Source organism: Penicillium manginii (assembly GCF_028828005.1).
Source record: "Penicillium manginii strain IBT 31320 chromosome Unknown utg000002l:1.0-5564898.0:1.0-5567710.0, whole genome shotgun sequence".
NCBI lineage: Eukaryota > Fungi > Ascomycota > Eurotiomycetes > Eurotiales > Aspergillaceae > Penicillium > Penicillium manginii.
This window is the reverse complement of record NW_026643103.1, coordinates 4460753-4478357: the sequence shown is the minus strand read 5'-3', so window position 1 is coordinate 4478357 and position 17605 is coordinate 4460753. Positions and strand designations below refer to the sequence as shown.

Sequence of the window (17605 nt, the reverse complement as noted above, 5' to 3'; positions counted from 1 at the left end):
GTGACTTGCCAAATTCATTTTGCTTATCATTCTTTTCTATCTTCACTGTTTGCCCCTCCACAACCATGGGATGAAATGGATACCATGACCTCAGCCCATGGACCCCTAGCATTTTACTATCTAATTCGTTCCATTGGATCTAATTGGTCCCTATCCTCACAACTTGCCTAGTCGAGTGGCCTCCACCTTGACGGTTGTCGGAATCTCCTGCTCGACTGAGTGTTTTTGTGGAGACCATCCCAACAGGCGCGAGGCTCGTTGGCCTTCCATGCGCGCGTTGGTACCCCAGAATATTCTAGCAGGCGCCCATAGCTTATCCGCCTCGTCAGCACTGAGACTTTTGACAGTCGTTGTGTCAGTCAAGCCAAGACTGTGCGCGGCCTCCGCGACGAGCTGTGAGATCTTGCCGAAGGACTGAACACACAAATTAGCCCTCTGGTCAGTTGTTGAAGGGTCGAGCTAACCTACCAGCATGCTGTTTCCAACGAAATAAAGTCCGTTTTGATTCCACAACGCCTCTTCCGAGCCTTGGACGGCCTTCTCAACCAGCTTGACAAACAAATCACTGAGATCGGCAATGTGAATGTTGCTCCAGGTACTCTCTCCCTTGCCCACCTGAACGACTTGTCGCGTCTCGATTGCCACCCGTGAAAGCTCGGGGATCTGTACACTGCGCTGCTTGGTGACACCTCGGCCCTCTCCGTAGATAATAGGCGGGAAGATGATGGCAGTCTGAGGGCCGGTCACCTTGTTCAGAAGGTGGTTGTCTACAACCCGCATGCCTGCGTTCTTGCTGATGATATCGCGGACTTCTTCGGCATTCTCGACATCACCGTAATTCTTGCTGGAGCCCTCGCCAAAGGTGCCAGCCAGAATATCGGGAACTGAAATAACACTTGCACCAGAGACCTGGATCCAGTGGCCTGTCGCACCTTTATTAACCTTTCAGGATTGCATTGTAGGGAATTAACACTTAACTTACCGGGCTTAGCACCGCTGCGCTTGTTGAGACCACGGGCAATGGCTTCCACGCAAGTCATGTTCTTATTACTAGCGGCATCTTCAAACTAATTAGCTTCATGTCCCTATTTTGTCAACAAAGATAGTCTTACTGATAACCACATCCGCTTTGGCAGCCTCTTCTTCAATCAAAGTGGCGGCATCGAGGTCACCCAGCACGACACGAACATCGGGGAATACCTTGGAGATAGCAGCTGCCTTGCCACTATCACGTAGTAAGATACTGCACTCGTATTCTGGGTGACTAGTCTTAAGGAGGTGGAGAACATCCCCGCCAATGTAGCCGGAGGCGCCAGTCCTGCCGGGGTAAAGAGTAAGCAAGCCACCAATTCAAAACGGACGGGCCACAACTCACAGAAAGATGCGAGCCATATTGATTGAGGGAAACTGCTTGTGAGCTGTTCTAGTTTGGAAGGAAATAGCTATGTAGAATTGTGTGTTTTGCGTGTTCAAACATCGCTTTTAATACTTTGTCCCGGCGGCGCTGCGGGGGTTCTTCTGTTGCAGGAAGGTGATTCCGAAGGCTACCCTGCAGGGACTCTGCGATAGGAAGCCGGTTCCTCTTCGTGTGTTAGTAAATGTATACACTTGGAAGGTCATGCGAGCATGTGTTCGAATTCGGATGGTGCTTGCAATCTTTTGTAGCTTCGCGGGTGTAAAAGTAACTTACTTATTGTGATCGTCTTCGTAACTTTCTCCAATTCTCCCTTTTTTTACTTCTACACATATCACAACTCAATTAATCATGGCGCATCGCGGCGAGACCCTCCACAAAGATGTATGCTGCATTGCAGACCTTAAAGAGCTGGGAAGCAAGCGGCTATCCCCTATGGTCCGAGGTAGGCCACTCTGTGTTAGCCAAGGCAAAAACAAGGACTAAAGTCGGCAGACTATTACAATGAGGGAGCTATGGATCTGATCACGTATGAATCATCCAGAAAGATCAAATTGAGAGTCTGCTAACCATCCCAACCGCTAGTTTGCGCGAGAATGAGTCCGCCTATGATCGCTACCGAATTAGACCCCGAATCCTGGTCAACGTCGCGGAAATCGACACCAGTACTGAGATCCTTGGCTCTAAGGTTGGTATTTCTGAAGCGAAACGGGAAGCAATAGAACGTTTAAAAGAACTGCGCTCATCCCTATTGATCTGATAGGTCTCCCTCCCCTTCGGCTTCAGTCCCAGTGCCTCCCACCAGCTTGCACACCCAGAGGGCGAGCTAGCAACCTCCCGCGCAGCCGCCAGCTATGGAATCGCAATGGGGCTATCCTCCTATTCGAACTACTCGTTGGAAGACGTTGCTGCACAGGGTCTAGGAAACCCATATGCTATGCAAATGTGTGTTTTGAAGGACCGATCACTAACAATACAGTTACTGGAGCGAGCGGAGAGTAGGTGCTATTCTCGATAATACTGATATTCATTGCATGCTAATGATGTTTGTAGAGGCGGGATACAAGGCATTGTTTTTGTCAGTAGACGTGCCTGTGCTGGGGAAGCGGTTGAATGAGTACAGAAACGACTATACATTGCCGGAGAGCATGCAATGGCCCAATATCCTCAGTAGTGGAAGTGACCACTCAGACCGCACCGACTACGGTTAGTTCGCCCGTTTCAAGTGGATGTGACCTGAACTTACTTTTTATTTAGACCCTAGTTTGGACTGGGAGAGTACCATCCCCTGGCTGAGAGAACACACTTCGCTGCCAATTTGGCTGAAAGGAGGTAAGAAACATGACCCCCCCCCCTTTGTGAAGGGCCTTTTTAATGTGTGGATCCCTGCAGTTTGTTCTCCCGAGGACGTGGATTTGGCTCTCAAGTATGGGGTTGATGGAGTTATCGTTTCCAATCACGGTGGGCGCCAGCTAGACGGTACTCCGTCCACCCTTGATGCGCTGCGCATCTGCGCCCCTATCGCCGCACGAGGAGGTATGCCAATTGCGGTTGATGGTGGAATCCGTCGAGGCTCGGACATTTTCAAGGCGCTAGCTCTGGGTGCCAGCTTCTGTTTCTTGGGACGAGTCCCCATCTGGGGTTTGGCTGTAGGTCTCCCCCCCTCCCCTCCCTTCCCCGCGCAAGTTCATGTGCGCATTCTTCCATGCGGCCCCTGCTGATGATCATACGTAGTATGATGGACAAGAAGGAGTGGAACTGGGGATCAAGATTCTGCGCCAAGAATTGAAGATTACCATGGCGTTGGCCGGGTGAGATCTCCTCGTGTTTATCCCCTCGTGGCATATGAGATCGGTGTCGCTAACATCTTCAGGTGCCGCAATATCGGCGAGATCCAAAAGAGCTATTTGTCGGTGCTGCAGCCCGATGGCATTCTTGCCAAGCTATAAAGAGGCAGAGGCAGAGGCAAAGGTAAAGACATGTGTGTTCTTGTTCATAACCAGAAGTTATGTTTATGCCGAGTATCCGGTGACCAGTGGGGTGCCAAGAGTCTTGGCACTCAGCTGATCAAATCAGTTAGGGCTGAAGGGCTGAACCTTTTGGGATGCGGTTTGTCTTGCGCGTCCTCTCACTCTCTGGTCCGGTATCAATAGTATAGAAAATCATTTGAATGTTAATCGATATCCACACCTGTCGTTTTTTATTTCTTTCTCCGTCCCGCGGAATTCGGTGGACCGCGTAACGACTAAGCCACAGCGTGGCGGTGTGATTGTGTGTGTGTGTACTCCGTAGTGTTTCGTACGGAGATGCCGCAGCAATGGGGATAGGCAGCACCATTCCGCTTAGTTCCACGCTATACTTAGCACCAAAATCTGCAGGCTATCCTAGCGGGAGTTCTTTTCAATGGAACCTTGGGAAAAGGCCGTGAATACATGGCCCTGACCCCCCCTTTAAGCACTGGGGCCACTAACCCGAATCCAGGGAAATAATGAAAAGCCGATCCTCCACATCGAACCGTATTACGGAGTAGTACAGTGTTTGGTTTGTTCTAATTAAAAGTACCTTTTTTTTATTATCTCTCATGCTGATCCCCGGCTAAACTTATTTAAATTGTCGCTTTCCCCCTCCCTTCCAGAACGCTTTCTTTCATTCCCTTCCTCAATTAACCTCAAACACCATCTCAAACACTCTTTCCGTGTCCACCACTTCTTCCTCCTCCATCCTCTCTCTCTCTCCACAGAAAATCTTCCCTTCTTCATCTACCCGCTACAATGTTCAACTTCAACCTCTTCAAGTCTGCCCCGGCCGAGTCCGACTCTGCGCCCGAGAACACCTGGAACTCCAACACTGTCGCTATGCAACAGCCCGCCAGCCCTGCTGCCCCCTCTACCAACCAGCAGGTCGTCTCTGAGCAGCCCGTATGTCTTCACATTTCAAATACTACCCACCATGCGATCTTTAACTAATCAATATTTGCTCTTTCAGGCCAACCAGGAGGGTATGTCCATGCAGCTGCGCGGTGGTGGTGGCGGTGGTCTCTGCTGCGGAATGTAAGTCATCAAAAAAAGGGCCTTGACTTTCCCACAGATCTTCAAGACACTAACTTCTTCCAGCTGCGCCGGTCTGGCCTGCTTCGAGTGCTGCGAGATCTGCTGCTAAGAGATTCCCCACCGAGATAAGATCGGAATCGAAGAGCCACACGCCCTTGACGATCCACGATGAATAAAACCCACCGAATGGGCTTGGCCTTGCTTATTACCCCGGACTCTTGCTCATGTTTCCCGCGCGTCATTTCAAGAGTTTTTAAGACCAGATGTCTATGCGATTACTATACCCAATGCCAAATAATGCGAATCACAAATTGATTTCCCATATTTTCTGTGATTCTATGGTTCTGCTCATTTCCTCGTCTCTCGTAGCACTCATTAAACAAAAAAGAAATTATATAGTTTCTTACTTTCCATCAGCTCGGCGTCCTCCGGTGAATGGCCGTCCGCAGAGCCGCATCAACATCACCCAGTCGAAATCCCGGCGCTCGTCCCAGAATGCGAAGATTGGCGAGAAGTACTAGTGAAGATGGCGTTAGCTTATCCTGAGGCTCAACAGATGACCCCGTAGGACGTAAGAAACTCACGGTCAAAGAAAGACTCCACATCGAGCACATAACGAGACGAGCTTAGATACTGCGTCGCACCCGTCTCGACCGGCGAAACGTAGTACTGCGATGCAGAAAGATCTGGCGAGAGACCATAAAGCAACCCAACCGTCGACGCCGGAACCTCCATCGACAACGTCGACGATCCATCAAGAGTCAGCCCCCGATCCTCCAGGTACCCTTGAACATCATGACAATCAAACCACTCGCCATCGAGATCGAGCACGCGCAGATAATCGGCATCACTCATCGCCAAACGCCCGTCGCCATCATTTGCAGGCTCGAAATTCCCGCTCCAATCTTCGTCCCAGTCTTGGATTCCGCCCCGCTGCAAGATCCTCGTCATCCGCCGCAGGATCTTCCCCGGCCGGCGCAATCGATCCGGGTAGATGGGCTGTCCGTCTGGTCCGGTGCGTGGGTAGTGGGTACCTGCGCCGCCGAGCTTGTAGAAGGGTAGCTTGTCCGCCACTTCTAGCGGGTCGCCGATCTCAGCTCGTAGTATGCGTCGGTAATTACGACGGATGCCCGGCATATCATGGATGCATGGGATGAGACCGAAGACTCGGGCCATCAGGTCGGGCTCTGATCGTGCATCTGAGAGCCATCGATATGTATGCTCTAGACAGAAGCGTTGGAGACGGCGGGATAGAGTGGATTCCTGGTAGCTATAAGTGTAGATGGTGGTTGTTGGGAAGAGGCGGTTGACAAGAGGGGATGGCGATCGGGGATGGGGGTAAGCTTGTTCTTGGGGGTGGATCGTAATTGAGTGATCTTCTGTATTAGAATGAGGGGAGACATGATATCCGAAGGTCTCGGGTGGAGTGTTGGTATTTTGTCCATTGTGAGGATGGTCATAGTCGTTGCCATTTCCACCTTCCTCCGATGGATGTTGTCCTCTTGCAATCTCCGCAAGGACCAACTGCCTTGTACGCGCGATCGCCAAATGACTGACCAGACTGTTAGAGGTCTCGACCTCGGGCTCTGGGCCCATCAGATCGGATACATTCTGCAGGGTCTGTTCGAGCTGTTCTACGCGGGTTTTGAGGGCCTGGATGGTTGCCTCTTTCTTCTGTCTGTATGTCCGTTGCGCCCGACGGATTTGAAGTCGCCGCTCCTGCAGCGGAGTTAGTGAAGGGATCTTTGCGATTCACTGGTTCACCTGGATTGGATACCTCGATGGCAGCTGCATCCTTTGTCGTCTCAAGTCTCGGGCGACCTCGTTTGCGTGGATGACCCACAGTCACGGTCTTCTCCGAGTTGGACTTTGACAATTTGGCGGAGCGCGGGGCCGACTTGCCTGGCGGAGAAAGATTGATATCGGACTTCTCGGTCGCAGGGGAACTTTCTGGTGTGTCGGCTCCCGGTGAATGATGATTCAACCTATGTTGAGAGGGTTGCAATCCTCCTAATTCAAGGTATGATCTGGTCGAAAGCATGTCCATCTCCGGCAGATTCGGCAGATTCGGTATCCCACTCAGGCATGAGCAGGTGCAGGTGCTACGAGGTCCAAGGATTCTGTCGGATATTTCGATTTTGAATATCCCGGAAGAAATGATGATACGGATGACATTTCTACAGAGTACATCGCTATAGCAGAGTTGTCTCTTTGTTGAATAATCGCAAAAATAGGGGAGACTCGACCTCGGCAGTCTCCACTTCCCACTGCAAAAACCAACCACAACCCCCCCTGCAATGCAATGCGATCCAAGGGAGCCACTTTTGTTCTGCAGACCTTCCAGGCGGCCTAGCTGCCTAGCTGCAGCTGTGTCGTCGCTTAATTTCCGACCTTCAATTTTATTTTCCCAGATACCTCTCCAAACAAGAGAAGACAGAGAAGGGGAACCATGGTCCATATCTGACTGTGTCCTTACACATTCCTTTTAAGGGATATGCACGCCCCTTCTAACAACTGGAATGTGAAAAGCTACACTTCTTTGTTATGGTTAGTGAAACACGCAAATTCAAGTTCAGCTTCTGCGGGTGGCTCTAAGAACAAAGACGGTTCGACGGGCTAACCGGCACGGGCTCGACTCTCACACCGAGCACGAGCGACCGATCTGATCGGAGTCCACGTTGTAATTAGTGCGAAGTCCGACGGCCCATTGTAACTGACCTCCGTACTAGCCCTCATTGGTTCCATCAACTTAGGATCATCCTGTCTGTGTGTTGCATCCCCCACCCTATGATGCTCTCAACCGAGGCCCTGGTTCTCCGTACAAAAGAAATGATAGAAAATCTTGATATATATTCTCATCCCCCTTAGATCCCTCTTCAACCTGATCGTCGATGATCACTCTTCCCAGCGCACTGCCATCATGACACCAACCTTTATACTCGGCTTCACGGCCGCCGCCGTGATCCTACATATCATCCGTTCCCTGGTTAACTCCTGGCAACATGCGCGCAAAGCTCGAGAGCTTGGTTGTGCCAATGTGCCAATGTACCCATGCTCTGACCCATTTGGAATCGGTAATCTGAAAGCTTCGCTCGCCGCCGACAAGGCTAAGGCCTTGCCGGCCCTCGCTGAGCAGCGTGTGCAAACCATCAGTGACATCGAGAACCGCAACGTGACCACCTTCATTATTCGCAACCTCGGTCGCGATCTTTACTTCACCGTCGATCCCAAGAACATCCAGGCAGTGCTCGCAACCCAATTCAAGGACTTCGAGCTTGGTGAAATTCGTCGTCGCAGTGTTCACCCGCTATTGGGTACCGGAATTGTACGTCATACTATGGTTGCCGCCTAAATGGTGGAGGCGCAAGCCATAAGCCTCACACTATCCACCCAAGTGGGGAATATCCGTTTTTATACTAATCTCTATATTCCTATTTAGTTTACTGCTGACGGAGAAGAATGGTCTCGGTCCCGTGGATTGCTGCGGCCCCAGTTCACTCGTGAGCAGGTTAGCCAGCTCGAGCTCGAGGAATCCCATGTTCAGAAGGCTATGCAGGCTCTCCCTGTTGCAGCCAATGGATGGACTGCGGCAACTGATATCCAATCCATTTTCTTCCGATTGACCATCGACAGCGCAACGGAATTCCTCTTCGGTGAGAGCGTGGAAAGTCAGCTCGGTGCCATTCAAGGACTGCAGCGAATCGAAGACTCATTCGCTGGCTACTTCGACAACTCCCAGTGGGTCTGCGCCCAACGATCTCGATTCGAGAGGCTCGCTTTCATCGTCAACAACAAGGAAACCCGCCACTCTGACCAGCAGGTCCACGCATTCGTGGACCAGGTCGTCGACCGAGCCCTGAAGGCCGCCAAAAATGAGAAAACCGCTCCGGCTGATGCCGAAAAGTCCGGCCACTACGTCTTCCTGAACGCTTTGGTCGAGGTAACTCAAGACCCAATCGAACTGCGCTCGCAGCTCCTAAACATCCTGCTGGCCGGCCGAGACACCACCGCTTCGCTACTCAGCTGGACCTTCCTCATGCTCGCTCGCAACCCGGAGATCTTCCGCAAGCTGCGCGAGACCATCATCGAAACTTTCGGCACCTACTCCAACCCCCAGAATCTTACTTTCACCGCGCTCAAGAACTGCCAGTACCTGCAGTACGTGATGAACGAGTCTCTGCGTCTGTACCCGGTTGTCCCATTCAACCGCCGCCAGGCTACTCGTGATACGACTCTGCCCCGAGGCGGTGGTCCGGACGGCGAGTCCCCCGTCTACCTAAAGAAGGGCAATGCCGTTGTCTACAGCGTCCACGTTATGCATCGCCGCAAGGACCTCTGGGGCGAGGATGCCGAGGAGTTCAAGCCAGAGCGCTGGTCCAACCGCAAGGCTGGATGGGAGTATATCCCCTTCAACGGTGGTCCTCGTATCTGCATTGGTCAGCAGTTCGCGCTTACCGAAGCCGGCTATGTCATTGCCCGGCTACTCCAGCGCTTTGACCAGATTGAGGATATCAACCCTGATCAGAAGCCCCGTTGGTCTATGACTCTGACTGCCGCTCCGGCCGACCTGGTCACTGTTCGCATGCACGAGGCAGCTGACGCGTGAGAGCTTACTTGGAGAAAGTGAATTTTATAATTAAAGACTCCATTCTTTACCGTTGGTTGTCTTTTCTTTTGCATCGGGGAGATGGGGAGGCCTAATTTGTTTTGCATTTGCATGGTGCTTTGCCCTAGGTAACACCACTCATTGAACGACACTTACGATATTCTTTCTGTGATCAATGTACTTTATTCGCTTTTCTTCTGGAAATGGACTTGAGCTTCTACTCTTCTTGACAGTATTGGTGGAGATAAGAGAGTGCACTCTTCCATAATTTGCTTTCGCACACTTATGTCTCCTACTATCGATATTCACTTTGATTCCTCAAGCACTTACTTGAAATACACACAGCTCATTCAATGAAGGGTATTCGTCTACTAGCCCATGGCGTCTGTGCCAAGCCATTCATCGACTACTCATCTCGCCAGGTTGGCTGTCATACCTTAAGATCCAGCCAACAGTGGATATTCACTAGGAGCCTATGTATAGTAGTGGAGGCTGGATGAATTTACGCAGTCTCATCACCACCATCATTCACCTTCATCCATTCTAATTTCGTAACTATTTCATGGTCGCCTCTCAGTTGCCCTCCACTAGTAGGATATAAGTCCAGCCTACTAGTGATTTCCTTCTCTCCTCTACGTGCTCCCTCACGCTTGCTCAAAACCGATCCGAGGCCTCAACTGTGATAACCAAGTCACCAGGAAATTTTCAGCACCACTCATTTTCGATTCAAACATCGATTCCTGGAAGATCAACTTCCTCGACTGGTGTGGTTTCCGTCTTCCCAGAGTCTGAACGTACTCTACAAGAACAGCAACGCACTTCGAAAGAGAAACGAACTCCAATGGTGAGACCTTGAAATCGTTAGCACGTACCAGAAAAGGCGTCCCGGCGACTAAACTAGACTCAGAGCTCCAAGAACACGTTCAACACCGCCACAGCCGACAATGCTGCCCCGGATGCTGCTGCTGGCAATGCTCCCTGGAATAACCCTCAACAGGGCACTAGCAACCTCCCTCACGACGCCCACCGCCAACCCGGCCCCGATGTCCCATGCCGCGCCCTCCAAATCGACCCCGTCCAAATCGACGACGGCGAAGTCGACGGCTTACGGCTTAAGGTTTCAGCTATCGGGGAATACGTGGCTACCCATGAACCCCAATCGGCAGACGGACCGTGGATCCAGGATCAGATCTGCGAATACGATCTAGCAATGGACAACCTGCCACCGGAGGCACAGCACTGGCCACTCTATCTCCGGAGATCCATGGCTACAGCTGCAATGCTGAAGCATATGGCGGACTCAGATCCCAGCATAGTAAGCCTGGGCGACGAGCGGATCGCGGAGATAACAAGCCATTTACAAACCCTGATTTCTGAGGAGAACAAGAAAAATGCAGAGAAACTGGCGACGATGAAGAAGAACTAGTTCGAGGCGAGGGAAGAATAAGGATCAAGAGAAGGTTCTGTTCTTGCTTTTGACTTCTTTTTTTTTTTGTCTCTGACATGTTCATGGCGAGGACGCCACTTTTATGGCGGCGTCAGGTGTTATGGACGTCGACCATCGGACTCGGATGACTCGACTACATATTATTTAATCACGGATCGGGAGGAATATCATCTTATTGTCCTCCACATGTGATATAATTTCGTAGATTCTCACATAGGGTTCTATGTCCCAGATATCGATGAGAAGCTTACCGGCGGAAACAGATTAGCCCGTCAGTGGGAATCTCCTTGGTGTTTATAGAGGCTGACAGGGGCATTACTCCTGGTCAGTGTCTGATTTGCAGTCTAGAGGCAGAGTAGGATAAGAAATAAACTAACTGGCCTTGTATACAACTACATAGGTACTGATGGGAATCAATCTTCGGAAAGGGAGTGGAGCATCTCGAAGTACTAGTATTAGCGTTGTTACGGGCCAAAAATAATGGGTGCAAAATGGTTGATTTGAAGCGCACCGAGCAGTAATCTACTAGAAGATACCAGTAAACCCTCTCAGCAGCAGAAGTGAAAAATATACAGGCGAGGCAAAATAATCCTCGGAATTGAAAAGAAAGTAATACCAGACCCAACGAAACCACCTTCTGTTCTATATCCTACAATCGATCCCGAATCATACTAATCCATGCTCTACAGGCACTGGTGGTAGTACTCGTTTTGCTTGACACAAGTGAGGCCACTGGCGCAAGTAGTAGCACCGGTCCAGTTGGCTCCGCCGCACTGGTACCAGTGAGCAACGGTACCAACGGTAGCGGCGGTTTTAGTGCTAGTGCTAGCAGATTGGGTAGTGGAAGGCACGCTGACAAGGGTAGTCGGGCCGGCGGTGGATGCGACGGAGGTAGAGGACGAGGAGGGGGCTGCGGCGGCGGTGGTGGCATCCGACTTAGCGGAGCTATCAAGAGAGCTGGAAGATTCAGTTGCTGGGCTAGAAACTTGGGCCTGTGTGTTGGGGGTGCTGATAGCCTCTGCGGCAGAAGTGGTGGTGGATGAAGAAGTGGTTGTGCTAGTGCTGGCCACGGCGGTGGTGGCAGCAGCAGTGGTGGTGGAGGTTGAGGCTGAGGAGCCAGAGCTACTCACGAAGTACTCCTTCAGGATGGGCAGGTAGGTCGAGTAAGCAGGGCCAGAAGTAGGCTCCAGGCTGTACATGTAGCTACCCCACCAGGGGCCAGCAGACCACCATTCAGCGCCCATCCAGACATCGCTGTTATCAGACATGTAAGAGAGCATGCCCTTGACGGCAGTCTCACAGTCAGAGTTAACACCACCGGCGAACTCGCCAATGAAACCCTTCTTGTTGTTGGTCTTTAGCCACTCGGTGGCCGCGGTGAGGCGCTCCTTGCCAATGGTAGAGCTGACACAGGTCTCCGAGGTACCGGAGCTGTCGGAGTCGAGGTACTGGTGCATCTCGTAGACAATCTTGTCCTGAGTGTCAGTCAAGCCCTTCATGTTGTCGTTGTTATCAGTCCAGGACCAAGCACCGGTCCAGGCATTGCCCTCAACGAAAATGTATTGGGTCGTGGCACCGGCAGCACGAATACCGTCGATGGCAGCCTGGTTCAGGTTGAGAACCAGAGTCTGGTCCATATCGTGGTACTCGTTGTCTAAAGTCATGATCAATATATGGAGCTTCTGTATTCAAATTGTGTTCAACATACTGGTGTCGAAGATAACCTTCTCGTTGGAGGCAAACTCGGTAGCCACGGTCTTCCACCAGGCCTTGAAGTTGGCAGTGGAGGAAATGACACTTCCAGAGCTGGAAAATCATGAGCACTGTTCTTCTTTGTTATTCCAAGTGAAGGGCGGAGAGAAACATACTATCTTCCGTAGTTGTGGGGGTCAAGGACGGCATAAGCACCGCTGTCGGTGATGAACTCGACGGTCTAGGAGGAAGATCGTGTTAGCATCCACAATCGGAATCTCTTTCACTCCATGAGCCATTCACTTACAGCCTTCAAGTCCTTCAGGTAGGTTGCGTCGAGGCTTCCGGTAATGCTGGAAGGAACCAGGCGCTCCATGAGGAAGGGAACACGGAAGATGTTCATGCCAGCATCACGAAGAACCTGGATCTTGGAAGTCACAGGCCAGGTGTAGTCGGTTCCGAGGGTACCGGGAAGGTTGCCTTCGCCAAACTCAGCACCAGACTCGCTGACACCGACCCCTGAGTAGAGTTAGCATATCTGTATATCAGGCATCATAGTTGAAAGAGAACATACAGGTAAAGCCGTTGGCGCGCTTGGACACATCACGCTTGTTGGGGATAACATCACGGCCACTAGGGTAAGCGTAGGCCATGGTGGCAGCACTGGCAGCGAAAACAACGCTGGAGAACTTCATCTTGGTTGATAGATAAGAGAATGTATGTCGAACTTGTCGAGAAAAAGGATTGAAAGAATGGAATCTAAAAGAAGGAAGTCAAGAAACCAGTTCTTGATAGCGAAGGAAAAGAATGAATGTATGCGATAAAACGACTGCCAAGGAAAGATCGAAACTGCTGCCATTCTCTGACTTTATATACCCTGTCCTCGCTAGGAGGGGGCGTCCAACAGCGTTTTCCATTTGGCTTAGCGGTGTTTAACAAGCATCTGATACTTGGAGTGGGTTCACCGTTCAAGACCCCACCAAGCAGGGCCACTATACATGTCCCTGGGTCATTGTGAAAATGATTTCTGTGGATACGGCCAATCTGGAACATGGTATTGCCATAGTTTCTCCGTGCGATGGGGTTCGATAGTCGATGCAGGGTCAGGGGTCAAACAGGGAGCCTAATTGCTTGGGAGCCACTAGCTATGGCACGAACGGTCTGGAACAGCCAGTATCCGAATCTAGCGCAATCTAGTTTCATTAGTATCTCTGTGATCAAAGGAATTGGCTCAATGACTAGGGCTCATAAGGTACCCGGTCCGTGATGAGGTTGGTGTAAAGTGGGTACTTAAAGTGAGACCCATAGGGGCTCAGGGTCATTTCGAGCGTATTCTAGAAAGCCACTTTGTAGGTGGGATAACTGAAGGAAATTGTTCCGGTGAGTTGTGGACTCGGCCATTCCCTGTTGGGGTTGAGGCCGAAAAGTTGAAGCTCCGGGTAGATGAGCGATCCTTAAGATGAAACAGTGCGGAGCGCTTAGCATGACAGCCGGCGAATCCGCTAACACTCGTCGCCCAACTTGTTTCGGAGTTTCCTTTACCAACAAGCACTGATAAAATCAGTACTACCGATGAGATTGGTGCATTCTCGGGTTTTTAGAGGTGCTAGAAGAAAAATCACTTGCAAATTCGATATGCAGTTTTAGATTAGTAGCCTGTAATGTGACACAATACCGACACGTTCAGAGTAATCCATGGCATGATTGTAATGGCAAATTAATATTAACCATAGGTAAATTGTTGCAAGCGCCACAATTATACACTTTAATGAATTTAGGCTGTAGGATTAATACTAAGTACAGTACCGGCCCTGTATACAATAGGCGAACCACATCCCCTCTTTCTCGCGTTTCATACCTGTTGGTTCTCTCATTCAAATTCATCACTTCATAGCACATCAAAGTCTAGAGTCACGGTAGCCACGCACATCACTGTCGTGGCCGGCTAATTGCTATGGCTCCGCGTGGAACTCGAAGGACCGGTCGCCCTGTCCGATAGGCACGGCATTCACCTTGTCATCGTAGAGAGTCCGCTCAAAGTACCTCACACGGCCATCGGGTCGCGCCAAGAGGATCGTTTGTTTCTGCGTTCCATATGGACCCGAAGAATAATTTTGATCAAGGAGTTTGCGGGCGGTAGCGTCTTGTTCTGCAGTCTGGGCTGGGACTTTGTCAGACCCAAGTATCGGGACGAAGATACTCTCTCTGAGGAGATTGACGTAATCGTCGAGTGTATCCTTCACGCCAGCAGGCCGGGGCAATGTATCGGTACTCAGGACTGCGAGAAGGCGCTCCAACAGGGCTTCCTCGTCTTCTTCGGCCTGTACATGGCCTTCAATGGCTTCTTCCATGAGTTTCTCGCCGTTGATAATCTTTGGCCATGATCGGTCATCCACGCTAGTATTACTGAGACCTCGGGTTTGATTCCTCTCACTAGCGACCCAGGTGATGTGGTCCATATTGGAAGACCGGTTAGAGACAATCGCCAGAGGTTCGTTGATGTGACCACAGATCAGACTAAACCCGCCAACCTTTTTGGCCTCTGGGCTGGCCACCATAGATTGTACAAAGTCGTGGGTGGTCTGATGCTCATGGGGGGGGACTGGTCAGCCAGCTGTTGACGATTCTTCCCCGACTGTATTGCCCGATCGCCTCGATCGCTGTGTCTTCGCGGTAGTTGGTGAGAACTGCTACTTTCCCTTGCTTGGTGACCCCCATCCAAGTTCCGTGGGTCGCCCGTGCTAGGTCGCGTGAGCCGAGGACGAACGAGGATGGCTCCGGCCACCAGTCGGGAGACGAAGTCGGACGATGGAGGAATTCCTAGATGTTGTTAGCGGTCAGTTCGGATCTTCCAACTCAACATAGAAGCCATACATCTCGATTGTCAATGACGATGAGAGAATAGGCCGGGTGGAGGGTTGAGACCAAGGCGATGCACATTGTCAATCCCGAGGCGCCACAGGTTCGTGGCTGCGGGGAAATGAGGATGGAATGCGGGGGGGGGGGGATGCAATTTGCGAGCACGCCAGATGAGTCTCGCAGGACTAGGGGTTGTTGTAGATTGGAGACAAAATAGATCAATAAGACCAGGGGGAGGGAGACTTGGAGGAAAGAAAGAGCCCGGGGGGGTCATACAAGAAGGAAGCTTGGGGATGGGGTGATTGGGCCGATTGGGCCGATTTTGGAGCTTCCTGGTCCACCAGTTGGTAGATCGTAAGGTCTGGGTCTCCAGGTCGATTGGAGGTAAAACGAGCGCGATAATGCAAGATCAACATGAGGCAAAAAAGGGTAGCATCCCACCTTGTTTCTAGACTAAACTAAAGGATTGTTGTTCTCCCACAAACGTGACGTCAAGAAGAGCCGTTGATCCCGTGCGGGGAGTATTACTACTAGTACTAGAATGTAGAGAGCTCAGCTGAGATGGAAGCCTGCGGTGTGGGCCTTGCTCCTTCTTCTCTCTCCACTCTCTTCATCTTTTTTTTAGCCCTTCCGCTTCCTTTTGCTCAGAGTTTTCCTTTTCTCTCGGCCTCATCGGTTCGGAAATTTTCTATCCGAACTGCTCCCTTCAACCCACCGGCTTAAAAAAGGCGTGGAGGGGAAGCTTTGTCTTTTGATCCTCCACCGCTTCACCGACCCCTCTGGAACAATCTTGACAAATAAGACACCTCTCCCACAATACCCATCATGTTCGGAATCATTGCGGACTTGATGTCGTAAGTAGTTACTCCTGATTCCCACCTCGATATATTGAAATTGTGCCTTCTCTGCTAACACTTAATACCCCCCCTCCTTGCAGCTCGGTCATCACTATCCTCTTCCCTATCTTCGCATCCTACAAGGCTCTCCGCTCTGCCGATCCCTCCCAGCTGGCACCATGGCTGATGTATTGGGTGGTTCTTTCTGTCATTCTGCTGGCTGAATCATGGACTGTATTCATCATTGGCTGGTATGGTCTTTCAAGTTCAAGTTGAAGTTATTCTTCCACCAAGAGTTCGCCAAGCTGATAAAATGTCTTTCTTCACACACACAGGTTCCCCTTCTATAGCTGGATCCGCCTCTTCTTCATGTGCTATCTTGTCCTCCCACAAACCCAGGGTGCACGTCTCCTCTACCAAGATTACGTGGACCCGTTCCTGACACATCACGAACGGGAAATTGAGGACATGATCGGTCACGCCCATGAGCGCGCCAAGGTACTGGGCCTGCAATACTTCTACATGGCCATCGACCTGATTCGGGAGAAAGTGATGGGTCTCCCTCCCCAGCGTCAACCACCTCCACCCCCGTCGGGACCTGCATCATATGCGCAATCCTTATTGTCACGATTCAATATCCCCGCCGCCGCCGCTGCGTCCACCCCTGCCGCCTCGAACGATTGGTATTCGGTCCTCAGCTCGACCTTGGGCTCGATTGCCTCGACGGGCAAGTCCCGTGAAGCACGAGCAGAGGAGCTATCGGCCAGTGGAACGCTTCTACAGCGGCAACTCCAAAGTATGTCTATCACGCAAAAGGCTGAATATATTTCGGCGCAGCGCGAGGTCCTGGATCATCTGCGGTCGACGTTGATGCAGGAGGAGCAGACGATGGGGCGAGGGGATCGCGAGACGGATGATTTGGCGTACGGAGGACCGCTAAGGAAGGACCCCAGCGATAACTCATTTGATGTGGTGGATGACGAAGATCTGGGGAGTCGTGCGACACGACGAACCAGCGAACGATGGGGCGGTTGGCTTGGAAATGACCATGATTCCTCGGGGTCGTCGAACGCGGGGCGGAGCACTGGTTATGATCGGTATTAGGATTTGAGAGAACCCATGGATGCAAGAAAGTATTGCTCGGCAGAAGACAAAATAAATAGAAACCTTGCTCGTCTGTTTTTTAAGTGTTCAGAATGAAATGGGTTATTGGATCATCATGCTTCGAGTTGCTCAGTCAACGAGAATATTAGTATCTATGAGGCCACAATACTTACCTAGCTACCCTACTAGTTGGGTACTAACTACAGGAAACTACTCGTAAATAAAACGGGCTATACTATGAGCCCAGTGCCCAGTGCCTAGCACCCAGGTGTCGAGTCTCCATCTTCCACCTCAGTATGGGCTGCTCGCTTTTGGATCAGCTCAGCGGGATTTTTATCCTCCATTCGACTAGAGTAGAGCAGAAGTGACAGCCGAGGGTGGAGAAGCAGTCCGAATCAATCCGGTCGGAAGAATCAGGCGTGCATATGGAAAGATGGTGCCGATGCAAGGTAAGGCGCGCGGAAGCCGGGCAGTCGATCCTAGGAATGCATGTGTGTATCCCTGTGAGATCGCGGTATCACAGGGGGGGGACTTATGGTGGCTATAGGAGATAAATGGATTTACTTGGTAGTAATATAGTCATATAGTAATATACCG

General features: G+C 51.1%; 9 protein-coding genes across 9 annotated transcripts; 5 read left to right on the top strand and 4 right to left on the bottom strand.

The window, feature by feature from the left end:
* Positions 1 to 156: 156 nt before the first annotated feature.
* On the bottom strand, positions 157 to 1392 carry N7533_002965 (uncharacterized protein; the record flags this gene model as incomplete). Its single annotated transcript, XM_057099615.1, has 5 exons — positions 157 to 414; positions 469 to 923; positions 983 to 1060; positions 1113 to 1318; positions 1376 to 1392. 5 exons carry the CDS (start codon positions 1390 to 1392, stop codon positions 157 to 159), a joined length of 1014 nt encoding a protein of 337 aa, XP_056964751.1.
* A 373-nt stretch (positions 1393 to 1765) lies between these two features.
* On the top strand, positions 1766 to 3363 carry N7533_002964 (alpha-hydroxy acid oxidase; the record flags this gene model as incomplete). The annotated part of the gene is made up of 8 exons (XM_057099614.1): positions 1766 to 1859; positions 1910 to 1943; positions 2000 to 2102; positions 2178 to 2412; positions 2468 to 2620; positions 2672 to 3063; positions 3149 to 3225; positions 3288 to 3363. 8 exons carry the CDS (start codon positions 1766 to 1768, stop codon positions 3361 to 3363), a joined length of 1164 nt encoding a protein of 387 aa, XP_056964750.1.
* Positions 3364 to 4185: 822 nt separating this feature from the next.
* N7533_002963 (uncharacterized protein) lies at positions 4186 to 4573 on the top strand (the record flags this gene model as incomplete). Its single annotated transcript, XM_057099613.1, has 3 exons — positions 4186 to 4332; positions 4400 to 4464; positions 4528 to 4573. 3 exons carry the CDS (start codon positions 4186 to 4188, stop codon positions 4571 to 4573), a joined length of 258 nt encoding a protein of 85 aa, XP_056964749.1.
* Positions 4574 to 4877: 304 nt separating this feature from the next.
* Positions 4878 to 6511, bottom strand: N7533_002962 (bZIP transcription factor; the record flags this gene model as incomplete). Its single annotated transcript, XM_057099612.1, has 3 exons — positions 4878 to 4981; positions 5049 to 6183; positions 6242 to 6511. The coding sequence occupies 3 exons, from the start codon at positions 6509 to 6511 to the stop codon at positions 4878 to 4880; spliced, it is 1509 nt and encodes a 502-aa protein (XP_056964748.1).
* An 873-nt stretch (positions 6512 to 7384) lies between these two features.
* N7533_002961 (cytochrome P450) lies at positions 7385 to 9070 on the top strand (the record flags this gene model as incomplete). The annotated part of the gene is made up of 2 exons (XM_057099611.1): positions 7385 to 7789; positions 7904 to 9070. The coding sequence occupies 2 exons, from the start codon at positions 7385 to 7387 to the stop codon at positions 9068 to 9070; spliced, it is 1572 nt and encodes a 523-aa protein (XP_056964747.1).
* Positions 9071 to 9911: 841 nt separating this feature from the next.
* On the top strand, positions 9912 to 10496 carry N7533_002960 (uncharacterized protein; the record flags this gene model as incomplete). The annotated part of the gene is made up of 2 exons (XM_057099610.1): positions 9912 to 9914; positions 9978 to 10496. 2 exons carry the CDS (start codon positions 9912 to 9914, stop codon positions 10494 to 10496), a joined length of 522 nt encoding a protein of 173 aa, XP_056964746.1.
* A 704-nt stretch (positions 10497 to 11200) lies between these two features.
* egl3 (putative extracellular endoglucanase/cellulase) lies at positions 11201 to 12904 on the bottom strand (the record flags this gene model as incomplete). The annotated part of the gene is made up of 5 exons (XM_057099609.1): positions 11201 to 12171; positions 12226 to 12323; positions 12386 to 12450; positions 12517 to 12728; positions 12784 to 12904. The coding sequence occupies 5 exons, from the start codon at positions 12902 to 12904 to the stop codon at positions 11201 to 11203; spliced, it is 1467 nt and encodes a 488-aa protein (XP_056964745.1).
* Positions 12905 to 14161: 1257 nt separating this feature from the next.
* N7533_002958 (NRDE family protein) lies at positions 14162 to 15149 on the bottom strand (the record flags this gene model as incomplete). The annotated part of the gene is made up of 3 exons (XM_057099608.1): positions 14162 to 14811; positions 14846 to 15029; positions 15084 to 15149. The coding sequence occupies 3 exons, from the start codon at positions 15147 to 15149 to the stop codon at positions 14162 to 14164; spliced, it is 900 nt and encodes a 299-aa protein (XP_056964744.1).
* A 744-nt stretch (positions 15150 to 15893) lies between these two features.
* On the top strand, positions 15894 to 17008 carry N7533_002957 (HVA22/TB2/DP1 family protein; the record flags this gene model as incomplete). Its single annotated transcript, XM_057099607.1, has 3 exons — positions 15894 to 15922; positions 16006 to 16155; positions 16240 to 17008. 3 exons carry the CDS (start codon positions 15894 to 15896, stop codon positions 17006 to 17008), a joined length of 948 nt encoding a protein of 315 aa, XP_056964743.1.
* Positions 17009 to 17605: the final 597 nt, after the last annotated feature.